The 27,859-nt window shown below is 45.1% G+C and overlaps 1 protein-coding gene across 1 annotated transcript in view; it reads right to left on the bottom strand.

The window, feature by feature from the left end:
* Positions 1-5,108: 5,108 nt before the first annotated feature.
* Positions 5,109-27,859, bottom strand: part of ARID3A (AT-rich interaction domain 3A) — a 196,937-nt gene continuing 174,186 nt past the window's right edge. Inside the window, exon 8 of the mRNA XM_082259034.1 lies at positions 5,109-5,503. Within this exon, the coding sequence (XP_082115160.1) occupies positions 5,355-5,503 (149 nt within the window). The 3' untranslated portion in view covers positions 5,109-5,354. The remainder of the gene's footprint in view (positions 5,504-27,859) is intronic.

Here is a 27,859-nt window from a genome sequence, read left to right as displayed (position 1 = left end):
CGGTCATCTTCCGGGCTCCGCTATTGTGATCGGCTGTGTCATTGGAACACAGCCGATCACGTGGGAAACAGCCATGCCTATTGGCTGTTTCCCCCCTGCCGGTGACCGGCTGTGTCCCGGGGACACGCCGACACCGGCAGTGCACGGCGGCGCGCCAGCGATCGCACGCCTGCCCTGCATTTCCTGCGGACGTCATATGACGTCCGCCCAGGATAATAGCCGCACCGTCCCGCCGTCATATGACGGCGGGCGGGCGGTAAGTGGTTAAAAAAACTAAGGATCCAGTTTTATACTGTACGAATTGAAAACTACCTGTTGATCCTGCAGGACGTGTAGTGTTGTCACCTTTGTGTTCTGAAATGAATGCTGTATTTTTCTGTAAACTAAAAACCTTTCCATTCCTTGTGTAACAAATTAAATATAATCCAGACTGTTGGTAAAAGGACACTGTTCGTGGATAAAGTGGAGGACAGAAGTGTGTTATTTACAGGATTTCAAAGGGAAAAAAAAAAAAAAAAGAGAAGGGGGAAGGCCTTGTTCACACAAGCTTTGGTCTCTGAAGTGTGCTCCAGGGTTGTGGTCCTGGCTCATCCAGTCATCATCCAGTGACTGAACCATGATTTCCTGGCTAATATTAGACTATTGCAGTCATTAAAAACTCTGGCATGAGTGTTATCAGTAGGAAAGGACAGTGTTCCCTTGACGTAATCTTTGTCAAATTTTAAGCTGAAAAACAAATTTAATATCAGTAAATACAGTATATGAGTGACTGCCACTAATCAATATCAGTTTAAGTAACATTCTGTCTGATGTGAAGCAATTTCCTTCAATAAAAAAAAAAAACACATTCTCTTACAAAGACACATTATGCACATGATCTGGTTCTTGTAAGAAATAAAATACCCACCTAAGCATCGACAGTATCTTGTAAAACACATACTGTACATAACAGTAACTTAGGAATGGGCAATATAGTAACATAGTTAGTCTGGTTGAAAAAAGACACAGGTCCATCCAATTCAACTAATAGAGCCAATATGTTGGCAACTTTTAATTCCCGAAAGTTTTCAGTTGAAATGTGCATACTTTGCCTCGTAAACATATTGTGAAAACACACATTAATAATGCAACACCACAATATTTTAAAAGATTTTTTTTTTTTAATATTTCATCAAGCTCAAGAGTTACAACTGTTCTTTTTCCTTAAATATTCTGAAGTTTAAATACAATCTGCATATGTTATAAAATGTAAACTTTCAGTTTTTTTTTTTTTAAACTTTTTTTTTTTTTATACATTAGACTATTTATAATCACAAGGCTTATACCTGTAGAATTAGAGGGGAAAATAATAAAAATAAAAAAAAAACACCTGTGAAATATGTTTCCAGCAATGTGAGCAATTATACCCACAGAGTTTTGAGGTAGAGAAGTGACATTCCTGAGCTTAACTCCATTTACACCAGAAGGGCTTGCAGCACACATTGATTGACACAGGCCGCTCTAGTATAAACTGAGTCCATATAAATCATTTGCAATATTTTGTTTTCACCACCAAATGCTATATAGCCCTGCTTTACCCAGATTGAAGGGATACTGCACTTTTCTTCACCAATAACCCCCCTCCACCTTTTTTTTTTTAGGCTTAGCAGAAAATACACAGGGCTACAGGACAATGTGGTGAAATTGTATTGACCAGAGTAGAGGAAAAAAAAAAAAAAAAAGTCCCATAAAAGCAAGAAACAATAAATGATATTTCACAAACATTGCTAAATAATCTACTAACCCCTAAAATACAAACAGAAAGCCAAGACAGAAAGAAGAAGAGATGTGTCCCATGCCATTGGACAGTTCTGGGGTGTCCCACCGCCCCCAGGCTAAAAACGAAGCCACTGGACATTACCTCGGCACTTTAGCATGATGTAAATAGAAGGCATTTAGTGCATCAGGAAAACATGATGAGAGCTGCATTATGAGCAAAGGCTTAAATTAAAAAGTGTAATAAGGTGATGCAAAGGATCCCTGAGGAGGCTAGGAGCAATGTACTAGGTTGGCTCAGTGTAAGACTAGCAATACTATCAGAACTACTGGAAAAGTAGACATCTGATTTTATTAACTATCAATGGATCCAAAAGACCATTACTTGTCAGGAACATCTAGAGCAACCTTTAAAAATCTACTGTGTCTAGGATCCATGTGAGGTAATAAGTACTACGATTTATAAAGCTTGGCCTTCTACAGTAAAACCGAAAATGCGTAACTGAGAAGTGTAGTTACTAGTTAATCTAATGTACCTGTATCTCACAGTGCAGGCAATACAATGCAGTATTACCCACATGCAAAGAAAACCTGTTCACACATCCTTGCACTTTCTCCAGTTTGTATCTGTAGGTAATGGGAATACCAAAATAAAACCAATTTCTAGATGTAGTGGAGTGAAGTCCCAGAATCCATATGGAATATCACACAACCCCCCCCCCCCCTCAACAGGTCTCTTCCCTGAGGCAGTCTACAATATAGAACAGCAATCTGCCTTCAAAACCATGTGTGGGGACAAAGGATAAAAAGTCACAAAAAGAGAAAGTCAAAACTACCCGCTTAACCCCCAGGCATAGGAGACAGAGCCACAGAAAACAATATATCCCCTGAGTTTAAATCCAGCTCTGTCGCAGATTCACATGGAGCAACTCATGTAAATACACACACACACACACTATATATATATATATATATATTAGAGAAAATTTAATTAAACTATCTATCCCAGCCCAATTATTAGGGCATGAAAGGAAAAGCAGCGAGAGGATGAGAGGAGGTGGAGGAAAAACACACACCCTGAGTCTTACAATACCCTGCCCAGCACACACTCTATCCTTAAGAGTATATTAATATTTGAAAAAAACAAAAAAAAAAAAAAAAAAAACTACTTTTAGACTGTATTTTCTGGTCATCATGACTCACGGGGATAACCAACCCCAAATAAGGCCGCTCTTTGACATCTCACACATTTAGGTTTTCAGTTCAGTTAAAGGACTGCACTGAACTGGTCTTTGGGAGTAAAAGGCTACAGGGAATGGGTAAGGGAATCTATCACAAAACACCAGGCTCAAAATTAATACAACTGAGGACCACATATCTATCTATATATATATATATATATATATATATATATATATATATATATATATAAAAAATGTTGCCAAAATAATTACCGTAGCTGTGCATCATCCAATCATCCAGGATGTGCAGTATGCAAGGCTCTAAAGGGAACTATTGGGCATACCACAAACCAGGTCATTTTAACGAGTCATTAGGACCCAAACTGGCATTTTAGTTTTTGATGAACACTGGAAAGTTAGACAACCCAGTGGCCCCTTAGGAACTTCAGTGATAAGTTTACTGTGTTTGAGCTACTAATTCTGCTTGTTACTACTGTGAGTAATCGTGAGAGGCTCCATCTCTCCCTGACAGATTTTTTTGTATGAAATTATAAAGAATGCAACAGGGAGGAGGAAGAGCGTGACTCCAAAATGGGGGGAACAATAGCTGTGTGATCTTTTTGCTGGAGTCCTCAAGAGAGAAAATGCCAGCAGGGTATTTAGTCTAGCAGAGGTAACCTAGATATGAAATATCACTTTTATCTGGGATGATGCTTTACCTTGCAATATAACTTTTTCTACAATTTCATGGGCCCTTGCCATTTTCACTTGCTAGGAAATTAGGAGCAGCAGGACTTTTTGAAAGTACCTACAAATGCTTTAATTCTGAATCTTGATATGACTGACTAATGCTGCATTTAAGCTTCTAGCAAGCAGAAAAAACTTACTAGTGGAACTTCACATATATCTTTGTACGTTTATGAGCAAAATAGTTCAAAAGGGGACACAATCTTAAGCTAAAGTAATATTCAGAGAGATGGGAGGCAGCAGAATAAAGCAAGCTAAGTTGCACAGCATATGCATACTAGGTCCCAGGTGTGCTAGAAGATGCAGAAGCCCTATAGAAGCCACTGAAACCTATTCAGTTCAACAAAATATTTTATGTCTGTCGAGCCTGAAAAAACAAAAAAAAAAAACAAAAAAAAAACACATGTCACTTCAATATGGAAGGTTACTTTGGAACGTGCATAAATATAAAGGCAAAAATGTCCATAATTTAACAGATGCGGTTTCTCCGTTATACTGCTTACATCTTCTGGTCAGCAATCCAAATAGCCTCCTATTATCCATTTTAGACTACTGTTTGAGCAACCAAGACAACAGTAGTTGGGCATGGTGTGAAACTTCAAAGAGCACTACTTATTGGCCCACACAGGTTATTTAGTTAGGCATGGACAATCCACCATTATCTGTTCTCAGTTAATGTTCCATAAAAACCTGAACTCCATATATCGTTTCCTCAGTGTGCTTCACTTTCCATCCCAGCCATCTGTTTGTAAGTTGATAGAGCAATGTACTGCAATTGTTTAGCCAGCTGATTACTTAAAACATTTTGGATAATGGTCAAAAATGTTAAAGCAGGGATAACCTGCTTTGCGGCAAATTACTTTTTGATATGACCCGTATAAAAAAGTTGCTTTGGGGAGGGAATCAATGGAATGGTGGAGGCCACTTGAGGTTTAGATGCTACCCGAACCCCAAAACTTCAGGCAACCACAGGAATATATATTTAAAAAAGCCAAACATTCAGTGGTCTACATTCCCTGCTCCTCATGATTACATTCTAGAGTCTGCAAGGGCGGGAATGGCCAGACCAACAAGCCTATTAAAGAGCAGCAGGCACATCTCATCATACAGATATTCTGTGCCCCTTAGAAGTCCAGTGCCGGGGATACAGCTCTATATATATATATTTTTTTTTTCTCCTTCCTTTAAGAATAAAAGCCATTTACACAAAAACCTCTTAAAATCTCTCTTCCTTTGTCGGTACTAAAAGTTTAAAATAAGAAATAAAATTGCATGTAAGTAGGATCCTGACAGCATAGTTAGGGTGAGGAAGTGGGCAGTGTTTTTTGTGTTTGGAGGTATTGTAAAAAAAAAAAAAAAAAATATATATATATATATATATATATATATATATATACATACATATACATATATATTCTATTTATCATATATTTCTGCAGTGCAAGTAGTGAGGTATATGAGTTTTCACAAAGGACAGGGGCTGACACTTCAGACCCCATACTGGCTCAGCCCAAACTCCCTCTCAACCCTACTATGCATTCCAGGGGTTTCCCACTTACAAGAAGCAATAAACCTGAGTGTGAAACACAGAGCAATTTCCTGTTTTTGTGTTTTGTTTTAGTTTTCTCCTTTTGTTTTTGGCGTCAGCTGTATTGGGATTTGGCGGTACTGTCAGGGTGAAGAGCTGTTGGAAGAGGGAGCTGGGGGAGCAGAAGGTGGTGCAACTGATGTGCTACTGGCCCCTCCCATACTGGCAGTCCGGGTGACACTCACTTTGCTGATTCCAGACATTGAGGTAGGAGGTTGAGCAAACAACACACCTAAGGAGAAGACAGAGAAACTGTTAAAATACAAAAATAGGGCATAAAAACAATAAATCTATAAATGACTAAACAGCTATTATTTTAAACAAAACTGGGGAATAAAAACTTATAGTGTGGTTAATGGCACAGTAAAGGAAGTGAGTGGTGGTCGCCACCACATTTACAAAGCAGATAGCTGCTACCCATACCATTTCTATTTAAGAGTAAAGTAGAAACTAGCTATAGGTTTGGCTGTTCACCAGGGAAATCTTTCAGCTTAGCGGGTGTAAAGGGGGGGGGGGGGCAATGAGGTTGGTTGTTAGAGGGAGCCAGAGCAAGCAAGTAGCTCTCCTACTCTCCATGCCATGTCATTAGCAAAGGGATCTGTGTCCTCTTTGTTATTTAGGAGCAGGATCTGCTTTCTTTTTTACTCTATTATCCATGTTTTTCACCCTATTATCCATTGGGATAAAGCTCTTCATTATTATCCATTGGGATAAAGCTCTTCATTAAAAAAACAAAAAAACAAAAAAAAAAACCACAAAAAAAAGTGTTGTCATCTGAGTGCAATGAGATTTGAAAATTACAGGCGTGTGTAAAATAAATAAAAATTTTCGTTTTACACTACCCAGAATACGAACGTAAAAACAGTGTTGGTTTCTTGTCCATTCAGGGACACAGCAATGGTAAATCTTTGGGTCAAACTGCTGCCTACAGAAGGAAAGGACACAAACAGGAAACTGAAGGCCAGCCAAGAATAGGAAGATTGACGTCTTTTTTCAGCTACACTGTTAAATGACTAGCCTATTTTTTGCAAAAAAAATAGATTTTTGTCCTGGAGTAAAATGCTTTTCTCTGAGGTTCACTGACGGACACAGCGCCATATCTTCTTAGACCCTTGGGCTTATGCTGCTCTCTTCAGGAGTAGGACTAGGCAGAAAATTTTGGCTACGCCCCTGAGGCAGTCCCAGGGGGTATACCATCACTTTCTGCTATAAGACTTCAGTTTGTAACAAGCAGTCTCAGAAGAATACATAACGACTCAATAGAGGGGCGGGTGCCGTGTCCATCAGTGAACCTCAGAGAAAAGGATTTTACGCTAAGACAAAAATCCAGTTTTCCCTTTCGTTCTCTGACGGACACAGCTCCATGTCTTCTTGGACCCTTCGGATGTCCTAAAGCAGTATCAACATGAGGGGTGAGAAAAACACAGCAATTCATATAATTCCCAACAAGGGCTAAACATAGCCAACCAGGTAAAACAGGAGCTCACCACGAGGAAAAAAAATACACCCTCAAGAGGCGGGAGCCTCTGCAACTGCAACCTGCAAAACTTTGCGGCCAAACGTAGCATCCGAAGATGTAAGTACATCCACCTTATAAAACTTTATGAATGTGTGTACAGGCGAACACCTAGCCGCCTTGCACACCTGAACCACTGACGCCGGATGACGAAAGGCCCAGGAGGCACTGAGAGCCCTAGTAGAATGTGCCTTGACAGGGAAAGGAGGAACCTGACCCTTAATAGAATAGGCCTGCACCACCTTCTGCCTCATCCATTTGGAAATGGTCGCAGCAGATGCAGCCTGTCCCTTACGAGGACCATACGTAAGAACAAAGAATCGCATTTCTGAATCGACACAGTCACCTCCACGTACACCCAAATTACCCGGACTACATCCAGGGAATGTAGAGCAATTTCTTTAGGATGTTTCGGCTTACACAATATCTTAATTCAAAAGAAACTTTGAGACAACCTTAGGAAGGAACGCCTGACAGGGTCGTAACACCACTTTTTCTCTGCGAACCACCAGGTAAGGTGACCGACAGGACAACGCAGCCACTCCGACACCCTACGTGCATAAGTAATAGCGACCAAAAAGGCCACCTACTGCGACAGAGTGAGCAAAGGAAGTTCACAAATGTTTTCAAAAGGAGGCTCTTGAAATACCGACAGTACCAAATTGAGATGCCACGGAGGCACCAGGGATAGCACCGTAGGAGCCAGATGGCGAGCTCCCTGCATAAAAGTGTGAACCAAGGACTTCGCCGCCAACGCCCTTTGGAAAAATATGGCTAAAGCGGAAATCTGGCCCTTGATGGTGCCAAGAGCCAAACGATCTACACCTAGTTATAGAAACTCCAACAGGCAAGACACAGAAAAGGAACAGGGAGAAACCCCCGAAGACTCACACAAAGTAATGTATGCCTCCCCAACTCTATGATAAACCTTCCTGGAAGTAGATTTCCTAGCTTTTAAAAGCATAAGAATCACTGACTCTGACAGCCCTCTGTCCTCCAGCACCTGGCTTTCAATAGCCAGGCCATTAAAGCAGGATGGAAGATTGGTCCCCGAGACAGAAGATCTTCCCTGAGAGGAAGTTTCTAAGGGATGTCTGCTACCAGCCTTACCAGGCCAGTGTACCAAGACCGGCGAGGTCAGTCTGGTGCCACCAGAATGACTGGAATCCCTTCTGCCTAAATTCTGCGTAGCAGTCTCGACAGAAGTTGTATCGGGAGAAAAAGCGTAAAATCAGAAGATACTGATCCCTAGAGGCCACCAGGGTGTCTGCCAAAGGATCCCGAGACCTTGACACGAACCTCTGCACCTTCCTGTTGACACGGGAGGCCAACAGGTCAAGATCGGGGGTACCCCACTTGGGTCACAGCTGATGAAACACCTCCGGGTAAGGAGACCATTCTCCTTGATCCAACGTCTGCCGACATAGTCCGCTTGCCAATTCTCTACCCCATGGAATGTGCACAGAGAGGACCGGAACATATAGTTCTGCCCACCTCAGAATGCTGGCTACTTCCTGGGCCGCCAGGGCACTCCTTGTGCCCCCTTGATGATTGACATATGCCACCGCCGTAGCATTGTCTGATTGTATCCTCACCAGGCATCCTTGCAGATGATCCGTCCACTGAGACAGACAAAGCCTGATCGCCCGAATCTCCAGGATGTTAATCGGCAAACTGGACTCCTCTCGAGTCCAAACACCTTGAGCAGAGTATACTCCCAAAACACCTCCTCACCTGGACAGGCTGGAATCCGTGGAAATCCCTGTCCAATACAGAGGAAGAAAAGACTTTCCCAAGTGAAGCACCGGGAACGAAGCCACCATATCAGAGACCCCCTCGTACCACGACAACAGGATCAGATCATCCAGCGATTGCAGATCTTTGTTCCATTTGGCAAGAATCTCTCTCTGCAGAGGACTGTTATGGAACTGAGAAAACGGTATAGCCTCGAAGGTGGAGACCATCAGAGCCAGCGCTTGCATGCAAGTCCTGAACAACGACTGACGGTTGGACAACATGATCCGAATCGCATCCTTCAACTTCAGTGGTCTCGCCTGTCTTAAGATACACCTGGGCTGACGCTGAATCCAGCGTCAGACCCAAGTAGTCCAGCTTGGAAAACTCAGAAATCTGAGTTTTCAGATTTCTGAAAACTCAGTGCCCATCCGAACTCCTGTAGAGTTCCCACAGTAATGTCCAAGTCGACTTCTAGAGCCGAAGAAGACTCTGCACGCAGAAGCAGATCGTCCAGGTAACCTAGTACCGCGTTCCCCATCTGCCAAAGCAAGGCCCACACTGGGGCCAAAACTTTGTGAACACCTGAGGAGCTGAAGCGAGACCAAAAAGGTAACGCCACAAATTGATAGTGCTCCTTGCCCACAGCAAAACGAAGAAAACGCTGGTGCCTGACATATATTGGAATATGAAGGTAAGTGTCCTTGAGATCAATAGAAGCCAAAAGATCCCCTTGATGAAGGAATAACATGCAATGGACTCCATCCGAAATTTCTAAACCCACACAAAGAGGTTCAGAGTCTTGAGGTCCAAGATCGGGCAGACCTTGCCTTCCTTCCTGGGAACGGTAAACAGATTTGCATAAAAACCTTGAAAACCTTCCGACTCTGGAACTGGCACAATGACTCCTTGTGCTAACAGGTCCTGTACTGCCCCATAAAGGCTCTGCAGCCGATCGGAAGACAGGCGTAAATTGGAAGGAAAGAACCTTACCGGGTGTGAGGACGCAGAACCAGTGAGCTGACTCGAGTCCGCGGTGGCCAAATGCACCTCAGACTTTGAGGAGGCAGAGGATACAGGTGAAGGCGGGGGGCGCTTCTTGCTAGGCCGCCTTTGCAGGGCCATATCAATCTTTGCCACAAGTGACTGCAGGGCTGCTGTCATGACCGACCGGGCAGACAGACCCAGAGGGTCTTGCAGCTTCAAGGAGTGGATGTGGTGATACACGTTCCAGGGGCTCCATGGTTGAATCGGAGCTGCACTGTGCCCTAAAGAAACTTTTTTTTATAGGGAAAAAAACCCTGCACACCGTTTGAAGCACCACAGGATCAGTGCACCAGCGGCGCTGTATATAGCAGAGGAAGAACTGTGTATCCACAGGGACTCACCACCATGTACCCAAGCTGGATCCTGAGCGCCAAACAGCCTGCTACATTGCGATCAAAGAGGAAGCGCTGACACTGTCACTAGAGGCCCCCGCCGCACATCACCGCAATTCAAAATGGCCACCACATAGACTACAATGGGAAACCCAAAACATGGCCGCCGAGGCTGGAAAAAACATCCACGGCAACATGGCGGGGCCACACGGGACCCCAGGGAAATAATAGTCGACCAGGGTAAAGCCCCCCCCCCATGCATAAAATTCAGGCACCCCTAACAGGGAGCCGCCAGTGGCACACTCCCACCGCCCTCCGGCCCCCCAGAAATACCCATGCACCCCAAAGGGGGCCTAAGGGAGAGGACTGGGGGCAGGGGAGGGAGACCAACGCAGGGAGAACCCCGCCAGAGGGTGGGAAACCATGAGGGGAGGAAGGACGCAGGGGGGCCTACCATGCCCAGGAAGGGCCCGCGACCGCCCCAGCAATTCCCATAGAAAAGAGGGGGGACACTACTAATCACATCTTGGCGTTAGGAGGGCACCACTCCCGGCAGTACACAGCAACATCTTGGAATGGGGGTGCTGCGGCCAGAGGTACACTGCGACTCTGATCGTGCTCAGGACTATGTGACCTCGCGAGGGGTTTCACTCGCCGGCCAGCCCCTGTCCTATGGGGGTATGACGCTACCAGCCTGGCACAGAGCTAATAGTTGGGTCGCGCTCAAAGGCCAGACTGGGAAGGCTATAAGGATCTAGGATATCCAGTGCGTCGCCCAGTCCAGCTGTTGATTGTAGTTCACACACAGGAACAAAAAACAACAAAGAGAAAAGAAAAAATTTTATTTAGAAAAGGAAAAAATGCCAGGACCGCAGATGCCAGCAGGGAGCCAGGTCCTTATTCCTGACTAGGCAGAAAAAAGTGAAGTCCTATAGCAGGAAGTGGTGGTATACCCCCAGTACTGGCTCAGGGGCGTAGCCAAAATTGTTTCCACCTAGTCCTACTCCCGAAGAAAGAGCAGAATAGGCCCAAGGGTCTAAGAAGACATGGAGCTGTGTCCGTCAGTGAATGAAAGAGACATTTTTTTTTAGCAAATAAAATGCATCTTATGCTCAGCCAGGCTTTGGAGTGCTGCAACCAGACCCCGCTGAACAGGACATCTCCTCCGGCCTTTCCAAAAAAGTTTTTATTACTAGTCATCCATGACTATTATGAGCCAAATCAAACAAATATTTTCCAACACTGAACATAAAGTCCACAAGCACCTTCTACAAATCATGTATCTGATCTGCATGCGGCCTTAAGGGTCTTTGAGCCTCCAGCTGCTGACAAGTCCCTCTAGTTCACATAGTTGGTAAGATTGAATAAAGACAATAGTCCATCCAGTTCAACTTATGTTGGTGTGTGTGTTCGTATAGAAAATGATTTCCCACATCCCTTAGTATTGTGTTCGATAAGATGCATGTCCAAGAGTCATTTGAAACTGTCAATACCTCCTGTTGACAGGAAGGATGTGTGTTCCATATCCTTACTGCCCTGACAGTGAAAAACCCCCTATGCAGCTTAAGGTAAACCGCTTCTCTTCCAATCTCATTGTGTAGCCCCATGTCATCGTTCACTCCCTGAGACTGAATAGTTTCCTACCTACACAGGGATTACCATTGAGATATTTGTATATCGCTATCATATGTCCTCTCAAGCGTCTTCTCCAGGGAGAATAAATTTAGTGCTTGTAGTCCTTCCTTATATTTGAGGTCCTCCAGCCCCCTATTCATTTTGTTGCCCTTCTCTGAACTCTCTCCTGCACATCCTTCCTAAAGGATTGGTGACCAGAACTGGACGGACTACTCCAGATGTGGATGAACCAGAGTTTTACAAAGTGGAAGAATTATAGTTTTAGCTCTGCAGTAAATCCCTTTTTTAATGTCTAATATTCTGCTGGCATCACTTGCCGCAGCTTGAAAATGCATGCTTTCGCTAAGTCTGTTATCTACTAGGACCCCCAGATCCTTCTTCCTGGAATCCCCCAGAGCTTCTCCCCCTAGTAAGTAAACTGCATTTATATTTTTAAACCCCAAGTGCATGAGCTATTTATCCCATCCTCTATATCATTTATAAATTAAACAGAATTTGTCCCAGGACAGAGCCCTGGGGTACCCCACTTACCACTCTAGACCATTCTGAGCGCATGTTATTTAACACCACCCCTTGGACGCACCCCTGTAGCCAGTTTTCTATCCAAAAACAAACCCTATGGTCCATGCCTACAGACCTCAGTTTATAGATTAACCAGGAATATACCTCTGCTGTTTTTTTGAATATTGGGACCACATGGGCTTCTCGCCAACCAGCTGGTACCATTCCTGTCAGTATGCTGTCCATAAAGATTAGGAATAGCAGTCTGGCTATAACCTGATTGAGTTCCTTGAGGCCTCTGGGGTGCAAGCCACCAGGTCCTGGTGATTTGTTTGTGTTAAGTTTTACTAGTCTTTTCTTGACACTTACTTCTGTAAGCCACAAGGTTACATCATTGTGTCAAATACAAGGCCTGCGGGCTGAATCCGGCCATTTTATATGGCCCTGGCACCTCTCCTGCAACTGCGGCATCCCTCTGATCTCCGCTCACACCTTGTTTTGGTAGCCTGAAGCCGAGAGAATGACAGAACTCCTCCCCAAGATCCTGAAAAATAGTACGGTTCTTGGTCACGAATTAACCTAGAAAAGGTTTATAAGTAACTGGTGACTGTCCAGGGTGCTCTTGGGTGGTTCCACTATGGCCGTTTGTCACACCGATTCAGTGCGGGAATGTTTGGAGATGCGGGAGGCCATGAGAGTTTCCCGCACCTCCACAAGTTTGGAGCGAGGAATTTCTTCTTTGATTAAATATTGATATGTTTTTTCAAATATTTATCTTGTCTTTTTTCCTTTTGTCCCTAGGATTGCTACTAAATGTTTGGTATTTGACACCAGCAAACAGGTCTATACTACTATGTTACTAACTTGTGTGATATACACATGGGATATACTGTGATACTCATTAATGGTTATTGACAGCCCCATATGAATAGCAGTATCTATGTGGTTGTACAATGCACCATTATTATAGTGATAACTATGTATGTACATGGGTGTCTTATCATTGATGTAATTGCTTATTTGTGCTGTATAAAACTTTGCTGTATAATGTTTATTAATGTATATGCATGGAGCTATTTTAAAGTTCCTTCCATCTGTATGCAGGGAGAGTCTATGCACATTTACAGTTTCTTGTTATCCATCACCCGAACTGTAGGGGGCGGCATCACCCGGCACTCCCAACGGATGTGTGGTCCCTGGACTGACTATGATGTCGGGACAAGTTCCCGCCCACATCCGGTCATGTGGCTGCGTACAGCGGTGTTTGCGGCTGACCACTACGCAGCACGGCGCATGCTCCGTCCTCCGGAGTGCGCCGTTAGGGACCTGGCCCAACGCACTTGCGTCACTTCCGCCCGGATGTGCGCTTGCGCGCCGGGTTGAGGAGACGCTTAAAAGGCGGCGAGATGGCGTTGCCCTTGCAGATGCCGGGGCTAACGCCATCAGTTATACACACGGTAAGTACCATGGAGCTTCACCTGGGGAATAGATCCCTATATGCTATTTTGAGATCCTTTTCTAACTTATATATGCTCTATGTCTTGCTTCTCCACCTAGACGCTTGAGTGTCGCTCACCTCTTAGGAGAGCTTCCCTACAGGAGACCAATAACCTCTATCCTTCCAACATCCAAGCTGCTTATGCAGGGTTTTGAGCACCCCTAGGAGGACATCAGCCATGGTGCCTTCCCAATGCAGTCATGGTCAAACATATGCATATAGAGGCCTGGTAAGCTCAATTCTAGCATGGCGCCTAACCTTATTGTCCCCGCACAGGGGTTATCCTTCCTCCAATATAACATTTCTTTATATCTCACAGAAAGAAGCGTTATGCTGATTGGCCAACAGCCATATAGGCATTTTAAGCAGCAAGCATTTTTTCTTGCATACAGGTACCTTACTGCCATACATTTTCAAAGGTTTTTACATATAACTACTCTATACCTATCGCACGCTGCATGTTTAACCCCCTCCACATCCGTGGGTGAGGCGTTCACTGGGTGGCCACTTTGCATGTGTGGGGTGATGGAAACTCGAGACATTCTGGGTGCATGTGCTTGTGAATGATTCTCCTGTGCAGTAATGCTTATTATATCATTCTTAATATATATTCTCTGTTATACAGGAACTCCAAGGCAAATCCACTGTAACCAAAATACCCCTGAAGAAGCGGATCCTTGAGACCGCGAAACATGTTGGGTTGATACCCGGTGCTTTTTTGGAATCACCGGTCTCTGTATGATATATTGTATTTGCCTATAAAAATACATCTGTATGCATTTGATATATTGCTCTGCATTTCAATATTATATGTCTATTACTTTGTCTTTTTATGTGTTGCTTTTAATACAATAATAAAACTTATATTTTTATACATGTTGGTTATCCATAAATAGCTACAGTACCGTTCAAAATCCCAATAGCCCTCTAAGTTTTTCTTTTCCCTCCCCCTCTTTTCTTTTTTCTTTTTCCTTTCTTCTTTTGCTCTTTACCTGTTCTTGTCTCCCTCCTCCTCCTTCCCTCCCCCCCCATGTCCATCTCTTCCCCACCCCTTTCCTCTCCCCCCTCCCCCTGTCTTTCTTCCTATTTCTCCCTTTTCTCCTTTTTCCCCTTCCCCGTTCTCATTCTTTTTTCCTTTCTTTTCCTTTCTCCTTCATATTGAAATACAGTCTCAGTGTCGGACCCCCACACCCGGGTCCCACACAGTCTGGTTTTCTTCATTAGTTTAACAGGGATGTTGGTACCTTTTTATATCTCTACAACAAACACCTATTTATGCATACTGATTTTTTTTTTTTTTTGATTCAGTGAGCTTGACTGCAGGTTCTCTTTAAGGAGTTGGACTGCTAAACCTGCATCAAAGTGGAGCTATTGACAGACAATGTCTCTGAGTCTACACGGAATGCCATCATTAAGGATGCCAAAGATGGCAAGAGCACCCATTATTCTCAGCCTAAGAAGCCTAAGGCAAAGTCTGAGAAAGCTTATGCCTCACTCGAAGTTAAAATTAAATCAAAACTGCCAGATTGTCGCTAGTTTCCAGGTTCCATCTTGATAGGTTGCCCTGATGCTTACAGAACACAGTAAGTCACCCACTTGGCATGGGTGCCATTCAGAAAACATTTTGCAATTCTTGAATGAATGCAAAGCAGTTTCCGGCTGGACAAGGTGAAGATTGTGAAATCACTGTCAGTGTTCTCTAAATGACTCCTATGCTGAGTGAACGACCTACTGTGTACTAAGCAGCAGGGCAGCCACTCAGCACAGTAGAATGATGATAAATCACCCGCGCCAGGAAACAAATATATGTACTAGATAATAAAACAAAAAGAAAAGGATTTAAGTGAATCAATTACGTAAAATATTAATTTAAGCAGCTGCTGTGGCCCAGCCTGCTGTAGCCAAATAATAAACAAATTTACATTTTCTGAAGACGTCACACCCTGTGACGAAATGCGTCAATTTGGAACACACGTCGGTCACGTGATTGCGAGGTGGAAGTAGCATGTGGAAAGCACGCTGGTTGTTCGCGCGGCCTTCCTCTGCTCATACCCTCAGGATATTACCTTGCCCGAGTCCGTGGGTTTGCTTTCGCATTCCGACTGAGTACTATTTTTAGAGATTCAGGACATATACTTTTATTGCCTGTACCGAAGTATTTAAATAAAGCACTTCCTTACGGAATTCACTATGGGGATCTTGGAGAGGCACAAAACACAAGGTTTTTTTTACCTTAAATGGATTAAGGTGAAAACCATATAGCTTTAAACTCTGTTTAAAATACTACTTTTTGCAAGGTCTGTTATATTTGCATAGTTAGGTTGAAAACAAATACACAAATCCATCTAGTTCAAACCGTATCATTGTATGGAGAAAGAAAACTTCATCTGGTGTTAGTCAAGGCTTCCATCCTAGAAGATTCCTCCCTTATCATCCCCAGTGACTTTGTTGGATCTGAATCTGGTTTTCTTGGTGCTTTTAAAACCACTTTTTGATCCTAACATTCCAATTCCCACTCTATCCCACAAAGTGATGTTTTTTGTAGCCATCAAATCTGCAAGAAGAATGTAAGCTGGTGGCCTTATCCTTTAAAGTATCCTTTTTGGTCTTGTACAAAGACAAACGTGTTGGGGCCCAGGACTTCTTGTCCAAAATCAGTGCCTGACCTCACAAATGCACTTCTGGAAAAATGGTCAAACATTCCCATAGACACATTCCTAAACTTTATGAACAGCCTTCCCAGAAGAGTTGAAGCCGTTATAGTCGCCATCCATATATATCCAACTCACTACTGAACCCTACAGACTAAGACTGGAATGCCATTAAAGTTAATGTGCGTGTAAAGGCAGGTGTCCCAATACTTTTAGTAATATATAGTCTCTCTCTCTCTAAATATATATATATATATATATATATATATATATATATATATATATACACACACACATACAGTATAGACCAAAAGTTTGGACACACCTTCTTATTCAAAGTTTTCTTTATTTTCAGGACTATGAAAATTGTAGAGTCAAGAGGTACACTTCAAGAGGTAGTCACCTGAAATAGTTTTCACTTCACAGGTGTGCCCTGTCAGGTTTAAGAAGTGTGATTTCTTGCCTTATAAATGGGGTTGGGACCATCAGTTGTGTTGTGCAGAAGTCAGGTGGATACACAGCTGATAGTCCTACTGAATAGACCGTTAGAATTTGTATTATGGCAAGAAAAAAGCAGCTAAGTACAGGAAAACGAGTGGCCATCATTACTTTAAGAAATGAAGGTCAGTCAGTTAGAAAAATTGGGAAAACTGTCCCCAAGTGCAGTCACAAAAAACCATCAAGCGCTACAAAGAAACTGGCTCACATGGGGACAGCCCCAGGAAAGGAAGACCAAGAGTCACCTCTGCTGCAGAGGATAAGTTCATCCGAGTCACCAGCCTCAGAAATCGCAGGTTAACACCAGCTCAGATTAGAGACCAGGTCAATGGCACACAGAGTTCTAGCAGCAGACACATCTCTAGAACTGTGAATCAGGCCTTCATGGTAGAATATCTGCTAGGAAGCCACTGCTAAAGAAAGGCAACAAGCAGAAGAGACTTGTTTGGGCTAAAGAACACAAGGAATGGACATCAGACCAGTGGAAATCTGTGCTTTGGTCTTATGAGTCCAAATTTGAGATCTTTGGTTCCAACCACCGTGTCTTTGTGCGACGCAGAAAAGGTGAACGGATGGACTCTACATACCTGGTTCCCACCGTGAAGCATGGAGGAGGAGGTGTGATGGTGTGGGGGTGCTTTGCTGGTGACACTGTTGGGGATTTATTCAAAATTGAAGGCATACTGAACTAGAATGGCTACCACAGCATCTTGCAGCGGCATGCTATTCCATCCGGTTTGCGTTTAGTTGGACCATTATTTATTTTTCAACAGGACAATGACCCCAAACACACCTCCAGGCTGTGTAAGGGCTATTTGACCAAGAAGGAGAGTGATGGTGTGCTGCGCCAGATGACCTGGCCTCCACAGTCACCGGACCTGAACCCAATCGAGATGGTTTGGGGTGAGCTGGACCACAGAGTGAAGGCAAAAGGGCCAACAAGTGCTAAGCATCTTCGGGAACTCCTTCAAGACTGTTGGAAGACCATTAAAATAAAGAAAACTCTTTGAATGAAGTGTGTCCAAACTTTTGGTCTGTACTGTATATCTATATATATCTATCTATATCTATATATATCTATATATATATATATATCTATATATATATATATATATATATATATATATATATATAGTTTGGACACACCTCATTCAAAGAGTTTTCTTTATTTTAGGTAACTAACGATTACTGGACTGGATGCACAACTGTCACGCCCCCTAGACGCCGGCTTTTCCATACACGCGGGACGCCGCGATCTGCCTTGTCTTTGATGTGCCTCTGTCAAGTCGGCTCATTGTAAGTGCAACTTTGAAATAAATGTCTTGTATGTTATAAACTGGATTACGCTATGTGCCATTCATTTCCCTCCACACATATATGATTACACTCCCGGAGTTCTCCAAGTCTCAAACGGTGCAGTAGAGCATACCTTGCTTTCTGGTTCCTGAAGGATGCAATACATTTGGATTTACATCTAAGCGTGTGTGGCCGTTCCATTAAGTTGGAGGCCTCAGCTTCTGGTACGCTGCCACTTTGATACATTTACCACGGGCGTATACCTGCCTTTATCTTGGGATTCAAGCCTCCCGCTCTGACATCACCTTTCTGGGACTTGTGCACCTTTGTTTGTTTTTATGGACTCTTGATTCACCCAAATATCTTGTCCCATTTTGCCAGGATCCCCCTCTGCAAAGGTCTGGTGTGAAACTGAACAAACGGAACTGCCTCAAAAGTGGAAACCATCAACCCCTGCACTTGCATGCATGTAATTCCTGAGAGATGACCAACAGTTGGACAATAGAAGCTGAATCGCATACTGCAACTTTTGCAGCTTCTCCTCCAGAAGAAACACTCAAGCGGAGACTGAATCCAGAGTCAGCCCCAGATAATCTAACCTGTTGGACGGAGTCAGAGCTGACTTCTTAAAGTTTAGCGTCCAGCGGAACTCTTATAGGGTTCTCACAGTGATGTCCAGATCTTTCTGTAAGACGGAACGGGACCCCGCTTGCAGAAGATGGTTGTCCAGGTACCCCAGTATCGCAATTCCCCTTTGAGTAAAGCGAGCAGCGGGGCCAAAACCTTTGTGAAGGGTAATGCCACAAATTGATAATGTTCTTCCCCCATAGCAAAGCGAAGGAAGCGTTGATGCCCACCATATATAGAGATATGGAGATAGGCGTCCTTAATATCGAAGGAGGCCAAAAAATCCCCTTGATGAAGGGAAGCTATTATTGTGCGAATGGACTCCATCTTGAATTTTTTAACCCTCAAAGCGGTTCAAGGCCTTGAGGTCTAAGATTGGACGAACCTTGCCCTCCTTCCTGGGGACAAGGAAAAAGTTTGAATGAAAACCCTGAAAGCGTTCCAATTCTTGAACTGGTACAATGACCCCCTGCAAGAGCAAATCTTGTACCGCCCCCATGAGGCCCTGCAACCGATCCGGGGACAGGTGCAGGTTGGAAGGAAAATCCTTGCTGGAGGCAAGGACCAAAACTCAATATTGTAACCGAATCGGACCAATTTGTGAACCCATTTGTCTTGAATGAAGTAGGTCCAAGGATCCGGAAAGAAGGATGTCCCCCCACCCCTTGATTGGGTGAGGGCATCCCTTTAGGCCAAAGAGGACTCCCCCTGAGAATGCTCGGGAGGGTTTGGAACCTTTGATAGGGCCGCTTATGGGCTGAGAACACCAGGCCAAGTTTGCGCCTAGGTTATTTGCCCTTTGTGCACTGTGGAAGCAGCGTGCTTTTTCCACCAGTGAGACCTTTAATCTCTTCCATCGAGGCTCCAAACAGACGATCCCCACAAAAGGAAGGTCAGTACCTTTTTGGAGGCTTGGTCCGCAGACCAACATTTTAACCATATCAAGGAGCGTTGGGTCACCGCAGTCACAGACGCCCTGCAGGCCAACGGGGCCGCATCCAGGGATGGATCACAGTTATACTGCAAACCCTGTATCAACTGGTCCTTTAATTCCACCAGCTCAGGGAGATGTTGACCCCCTTCCAAATCCTGGCACAGGATTCTAGCTCATTCCCTTAAAGTATGAGAGACTAAAGTAATGGCGAATATCAACCTGTCACAGTGAAAAGATGATGGACCAGGGCCTCTGCCTTCCTGTCTGCAGGGTCTCTAAAGCATAGAGCGTCCTCCACTGGTAGTAAGGTGGTCTTGTTCAAACAAAAAGAAAGCAGCGCCAGCTTAGTGAAGCATAAGGTTTATTAATACAAAAAACACATAGTGACTTACTCTTAAGTAAAAGGCCGGTAGGGTAGGTGAATGGGATCATCCATTTTCTTGTTCTGGATACCGTTGCAGAAAGGAGGGGTGCGGGGTGCCGGTGGTGCGTGGAGGCTGTTGTCTGGCAGCCTGTCTGATGGTGCTGTGGTGGTGGAGGACTCTCAGTGGGGCTCTACTTCCTGTCAGCCTGACATCACTTCCTGTGAGGCGGAGGGAAAGGTGGGCGTTGCTAGCTTTCGGAGCATCCGTGCTTCTTCATTAGGCGGTGGGGGTGGCTTATCAGGGACAGGGAATGTATACCCTGTTGATAAGTAGCTCATTGGAGCATAAGTCCAGAGAGGGTGGGTCCCAAAAGAGGCCTTGTTCAGCCTGGAAACCTGCGAATCCAACTGGCAGAATCATCAGTTTCTTAAAAGAGGGACTCCTCAAAGGGGTTCCTCAAGCAAAACGCTTAGGTTTACCAACCATAGGCGGGCAAAGGAAACACCTTAACTGCCTTGGACGATCTGCGGGTACCGAACTGCACCAGCGCAGTAGATGCCGCGCCAGCTGTGTCTTCCATCTTTAAAGTTTTCCGCACAGATACTATCAGTGCCTCCACAAGCACATTTTCTTGCACGGAAGATGAGGAAGAGGGCTCATCCTCACTATCAGAGCCCTCCAATTGCGTGGACGCAGACCCCGTGGGGTTGCTGGCGTCCGTGGCGGCCACGTCAGCCTCAGATTCTAAGGACACAGAGTGGGCAGGTGAGGGCGGAGGGCGCTTCTTTCTCTGTCTTTTCTGCAGGGCCAAATCCACTTTTGAATCCAGCGACGGCAGGACCGCCGTCATGGCTGCCAGGGCGGACGTAGATTCTGAGGGTACCGCAGCCTCTGAGAGTGGGTCTGGTGGTGACACTCACTCTGAATGTTCCATTAAGCAACCTGGAACCGCTAAAAGCAAAACAAAAAAAAAAATGTTGCCACAAAAACCGTCTGTAAAGTGACCCACCACTTTAATAGTGGCACTACAGGTCCCAGCTCCGCTACAGAAGGAAGGAGGGTTGCATACACCCACAGAGACTGACCACATCGCACAGAGAAGGAACCCAGCAGCGTCAGTCAGCCTGGACCATGCCGTTCTGAAAGGAAAGGGGGGTTACATGGAGGCCCTCTCAGGATGGGGTTCTAGAGGGGTCGGGAGGCCACAGCTGGGTGCCGACCACCTCAGAATGGGCCCACTTCCACCCAAAGTTTCCCAGAGAAGAAAAAAGGGGAAACAAACCAGTCACCACACCTTCGGAGACCATTTGGGCACCACTCCATGCAGAGCACCTCCCCATCTTGGAATGGGGGGAGATGCGGGCCAGGGGTACGCTGCGACTCAGGTCGCGACCCGGTCGTGTGTGTCCTTGTAAGGTGTTCCACTCGCCGCCCAGCCCCTGTCCAGTGGGGCTATGTTGCGGCTGACGGAGCTACAGTCTGCATGTGCTCGCTGGCCAGACTGGGGGGACCGTAAGGATCTATTTATTATCCAGTGTGTCACCCAGTCCGACAGTTGATTGTAGTTCTCACAGGAACAATTTGTGGAAGGAAAAAACAAAGAAAAGTAAAGAAAAAAAGTTCCATTTAAATTTAGCTAAAAAAAAAAAAAAAGGCTAGGACCAGAGATCCCAGCAAGGAGCTAGGTCCTTACTCCTGACTAGGCAGAAAAGAAAAAACAGATCCTAGAGCAGGAAGTGGGAGCATACCCACTGGGACTGCCCATGGGCGTAGTAAAACCCTTGTTAACCCTTATTCCGCCTAGTATCCTACTCCTAGGAAGAGCAGCATAACCCAACGGTCAATGAAAATATGAACCTGTGTGCGTCAACGGACGACTAGGTCCTCTAAACTGCAGCCTGCAAAAACTTGCTACCAAAAGAAGCATCCGCAGATGCCAACACATCCACTTTATAAAATTCTGTAAAAGTGTGCACAGACGACTAGATGGCTGCTTTGCAAACCTGCATCACTAATGCCTGATGACGGAAGGCCCAGGAGGCACTAGGCGCCCGAGTAGGGTGTGCCTTAACAGGGAAAGGAGGAACCTGACCCCTAATTGAATAGGCATGAATCACGGTCGTTCTGATCCATATGGAAATGGTAGCAGCAGAAACGGCAACCCTTTTCGAGGTCCAACCGCGAGTACAAATAGTGAGCCTAACTTCCTAAAATTTCCTTGAGATATATAGGCCTGGGACATAGGGAAGGCAACACAATGTCCTCATTCAAATGTAAATCAGAAACGACCTTTGGAAGGAACAACGGACAGGGACGAAGAACCACCTTCGCTCTGTAAACCAACAGGTAAGGTGAACGACAAGACCATGCCGCCAGCTCTGACACCTCTGTCTACACGCAGAAGCAATTGCCACCAAAAAGGCCATCTTCTGGGACAACGTAAGCAGGGGAACTTCCTGATTTTTTTTCAAAGGGAGATTCCTGGATAATTGAGAACACCAATTTGAGGACCCACGGCGGTAATTGAGACCACACTGGAGGAATCAAGTGTTGAGCTCCCTGGGTAAAAAGGTACGCACCAAGGAAAGCGTGGCCAATGTACAATGAAAGAAAACCACCAATGCCGAAACCGGGCCCTTGATGGTACTCAAGGCCAGGCGCTCCTCAACCCCCCGTTGGAGAAAAGCCAAGATCAGGGCCACCGAGAAAAGGAGCGAGGGAAAACCCCAAAAGACTCACAACACGCAACGTACGTCTTCCAAATACGATGGTAGAACTTCCTAGGAGGTACATTTTCTAACCTTTAACAGCGTAGGAATCACCAATTAAGACAAACCTCCATCCTTCAGCACCTGGCTTTCAACAACAAACCCGTTAAAACCAGCGACTGTAAAGCAGGATGGAAGAATGGTCATTGAGACTGCAGATCTTCTGAGTGGAAGTCTCCAAAAAGTATAGGCAACCAGATGTACCAGATCGACGTACCAAGACCGGCAAGGCCAGTCTGCAACCACCAGAAAGACCGAAATCCCTTGCTGCCTCGATCCTGCACAGGAGTCTTGGCAGAAGTTTGAGAGGGGGAAAGGCATAAATCAGATGATACTGACATCAAGGAGAGAGCCACTAATGCCTCTGCAGTGTCGGCCAGAGGAACCTGAGACCATACCACGAACCTCTGTACCTTCCATGGAATGTGTACAGCAGAGAGGGCTGGAACGATCGTTCTGCCCACCTTAGAATGCCGGCTACTTCCCGATCCACCAGGACACTTTTTGTGCCCCCATGGTGATTGACATAGGCCATAGCCGTGGCACTGTCTGACTGAATTCGTACCGGACACCCTGAAGATGAATTGTCCAATGATCCAGACTAAGTTTGATAGTTCGGAGTTCCAGTACATTAATCGTCAGTCTGGACTCCTCCAGACCCCCTCAGCACAAGCTGTGCCGAGAATGCCTCCCCCACCCGAACAGGCTGACATCCATGGTGACAATCGCCCAGTACAGGGGGAGAAGGATTTCCCGGTCGAAGTGCTGGAGAACAAAGCCACCTCTAGAGACTGTGGATTCTTATCTCATTTTACCAGTATCTCTTTTTGCAGAGATCTTGTGTGGAACGGTGCAAACGAAACCGCCTCAAAAAGGTAGACACCATCAGGCCCAGCACCCGCATGCAAGCCTGGAGGGATGACTGTCTACTGGACAACAGAAGCCGAATTGCCTCCTGCAATTTTTGGAGTTTTTCCAAAAGAAGCAAAACTCTGGCTGAGGCGGAATCCACCCAGATAGTCCAATTTTGTGAACGGAAACAAAGCAGACTTCTGAAGGTTCAGAATTCAACCAAACTCCCTCAGGGATGGCAGAGTAATCTCCAAGGTGACTATTTGAGCAGTCGGAGACTCTGCTCGCAGAAGAAGATCATCCAGGTATCCCAGTACCGCGATCCCCCACTGATGCAACAATGCTAGCACCGGGCCAACACTCTGTGAAGACTCGAGGAGCAAAAGCGAGACCAAAAGGTAAATGCCAAACTGATAACGATCCTCGCCCACGGCAAAGCGGAGGAAGCGCTGGTGACTGGCACATATTCTAATGTGAAAGCAGGCGTCCTTGATGTCGATAGAAGAGAGAATCCCCAAGATGTAGGGACACTACAACCGTGCGAATGGACTCCATTCGGAACTTCTGTACCCGCATAAAGCAGTTTAGCGCTTTGAGGTCCAGAAGTGGATATACCTTGCCTTCCTTCCAGGGAACTGTACACAGGTTTAAGTAAAACCCCTGAAAACATTCCACAGTCGGAACCCGGGACAATCACCCCATGAAGTAACAAGCCCTGCACTGCCCCAAAGTGACCCCGTAAGCGATTTGGGAACAAGTGCAGGTTTGAAGGGAAGAACCTTTTCCGAGGAAAAAAACGAAACTCGATCTTGTAGCCGAACCAAATTACATAGTTACATAGTTACATAGTAGGTGAGGTTGAATAAAGACAATAGTCCATCCAGTTCAACCTGTGTAGGTGTGTGTGGCTGTACTCATCTCACATACCCCTGAATGTTCTGATCCTTGAGATGTAAGTCTAAGAGTCTTTTGAAAGCCACCATACTACCCGCAGAAACCACCTCTTGTGGTAGAGAATTCCACAATCTTGTAGCCCTAACAGTAAAGAACCCCCCACGTTGCCTGTGGTTAAAACGCTTCTCCTCTAATCGCATTGTATGCCCTCGAGTCCTCATGCAATCCCTTCGAATGAACAGCTTTTTTTCTAAGCTGGGATCCCCATTAAGATATTTATAAATTGCTATCATGTCCCCCCTCAGACGTCTCTTCTCCAGGGAGAATAAATCAAGCGATTGTAGACGCTCTTCATAGTCAAGGTCCTCCAATCCCCTAATTAGTTTAGTTGCCCTTCTCTGGACTCTCTCCAGCTCCAACACATCCCTCCTGAGGACTGGCGACCAGAACTGGACAGAATACTCCAGATGCGGTCGGACCAGAGTTTTATAAAGTGGAAGGATTATAGTCTTATCTCTGGAATACATCCCTTTCTTTATGCATGCTAATATTCTGCTGGCTTTGGCAGCTGCCGCTTGACATTGCATGCTGTTGCCTAATCTATCATCAACCAAGACTCCCAGATCCTTCTCCATTTTTGATTCCCCCAAGGGTTCCCCTCCTAACGTGTATTGTGTTTTTATGTTTTTAGTCCCCAAGTGCAAAACCTTACACTTCTCCACGTTAAACCTCATTTGCCATGTCGTTGCCCACTCTGTAATTTTGTCCAGGTCATTCTGTAGGATATCTGCTTCATGCTGTGCAGTTATTGCCCTGGCCAATTTTGTGTCATCTGCAAAAACTGATAACGCACTACTGATCCCGTCCTCAATGCTGTTTATGAATAAATTGAACAAGGTTGGTCCCAGGACTGAGCCCTGGGGCACCCCGCTTACAACCTCAGACCAGTCTGAGTATGCGCTGTTTATTACCACCCTTTGGACACGCCCTTTAAGCCAATTCCGTATCCAAGAGCAAACCCTGCTTTCGATACCTGCAGACCTTATTTTATAAATTAAGCGCTTGTGGGGAACAGTATCAAACGCCTTAGCGAAATCCAAGTACACCACATCCACTGGTCTCCCCCTATCTAGCTCACAGCTTACCTCCTCGTAGAATGCTAAGAGATTGGTTTGACAAGAACGCCCATTTGTAAACCCGTGCTGATTACTGCTGATGATGTTGTTGTCTTTAGCAAACTCTACGATATAGTCCCTTATCATCCCCTCCAGAAGTTTACATACTATTGATGTCAAACTGACAGGCCTATAATTTCCCGGGATATGCCTCTGGCCCTTTTTGAATATCGGAATCACATTAGCTTTCTTCCAATCCCCTGGTACATCTCCTGTCCTAATACTGTCAGCAAAGATCAGGAACAGTGGTCTGGATATAACCTTACTGAGTTCCTTGAGTACTCTCGGATGTACGCCATCCGGGCCTGGTGATTTGTTTGTGTTAAGTTTATCCAGCCTTTCCCTGATTTCACCCTCTGTTAGCCATAGTGGCAAATCCTGTGTATTACTACTAACCATACAGTCATGGTCAGTGTACCCCTCCGTTTCCTGTGTAAAGACTGACGAGAAAAAAGCATTCAGCACGGTTGCTTTTTCAGTGTCCTCTGTAACCATCCCCCCATCATCGCTAATTATGTGTGCAATATGCTCTGCCCTAGTTTTTTTGCTGTTGATATATTTAAAGAATTTCTTTGGGTTTTTTTTACTATCCTCCGCTATTTGTCTCTCAAAGTTGATTTTAGCTATTTTGATTTCGTGTTTACTTTTCTTATTTGCCTCCTTGTATTGCTCGAAAGCCAATACAGTGCCCTCTGATTTATATTTCTTGAAGGCCATTTTTTTTTCCCTAATACGTTTTTTAACGTTACGGTTTAGCCAGCCAGGTTTGGCTTTGTCTCTTCTAAATTTATTTCCCATAGGAATGCACTGCAAGATGCCTTTGCCTAATATGTTCCTAAAGCATTCCCATTTTTCCTCTGTGGTCAGGGATCCCAGGGTTTGGTCCCAGTTTACCCTTTCCATCAATGAGTACAATTTTGGAAAGTTTGCCCTTCTGAAGTTTAGGGTTCTTATGTTCCCCACTTGCCTTGTTATATTGTTATTTATACTAAATGTGATCATCCTGTGATCGCTAGAGCCCAGGTTGTCCTGAACTACTACCTCCGAGATTATGTCTGGGTCATTAGTGATCAATAGATCCAGGACTGCATTTTCTCTAGTAGGAGAATCCACCAACTGTGACATGTAATTATCCAGTAAGGTTTCTGTGAATAGACGGGCCTTCTGTGAGTGTGCAGTCCCCTCTTCCCAGTCAATGTCAGGATAATTGAAGTCCCCCAATATGATGACTGATCCCAATTTTGCCACTTTACTCATTAGTGCTAAGGATTCCAGCTCTACCTCCTCCCCTTGGTTAGGTGGCCTATAGCAAACCCCCACAATTACTTTCCCCTTTTCTCCTTCCCTATGGAGTTCAACCCACACAGATTCTAACTCCATGCTCATCCCATCCGTAATGTCACTCCTTTAACACCTTTATATTGTTCTTGACATAGAGACATACCCCTCCCCCTCTTTTTCCTACCCTGTCCTTCCGGTACACCGAATACCCTTGGATATTGGCCAGCCAGTCATGTGAGGGGTCGAACCAAGTCTCTGTTATTCCCACAAGGTCTATGTCCTCCTCATGTACTAACATTTCCAACTCATCCATTTTATTAGCTAGGCTCCTGGCATTAGCATATACCCCTCTTAGTTTTACGGAAGTTGAGCGCAATTGGTGGTTATGTTTATTCCTGTTTGGTCTGAGGTTTTCCCGCACAGACCTGCCAATTGGCGTTGTGGACCTACTGTCGCTGCTGACCCTACAACTGCCTTCAGTCCTCTGCTCCCTCCTGACTGATTCTACTTCTGAGCCCTCCCCCCCGTCTCCTAGTTTAAAAGCCCCTCCAACTTGGTGGCCATCTTTCTCCCCAAAAGAGCTGTACCGTCCCCATTAAGGTGCAGCCCATCCTTACTAAAGAGCTGGTAGCCGACTGAGAAGTCAGCCCAGTTCTCCAGGAACCCAAACCCCTCCTTCCTACACCAATTCCTCAGCCACTTGTTAAGTTCCCTAATCTCCTTCTGCCTCTCTGGTGTGGCTCGAGGTACAGGCAGTATTTCAGAGAAAACCACCTTGGAGGTCCTTTTCCTCAATCTATTACCTAAGTCCCTGAAATCGTTCTTAAGGATCCTCCACCTACCTTTAACTTTGTCATTAGTGCCCACATGCACCATGACCGCTGGGTCATCCCCAGCCCCCCACATCAATCTGTCTGCCAGATCTGCGATGTGCCGAACTCGGGCGCCCGGTAAACAACATACTGTTCGGTTCACGAGATCTTT

The sequence above is a fragment of the Pelophylax lessonae genome (assembly GCF_965119305.1).
Source record: "Pelophylax lessonae genome assembly, chromosome: 1".
NCBI lineage: Eukaryota > Metazoa > Chordata > Amphibia > Anura > Ranidae > Pelophylax > Pelophylax lessonae.
This window is presented reverse-complemented; position numbering and strand designations above follow the sequence as displayed.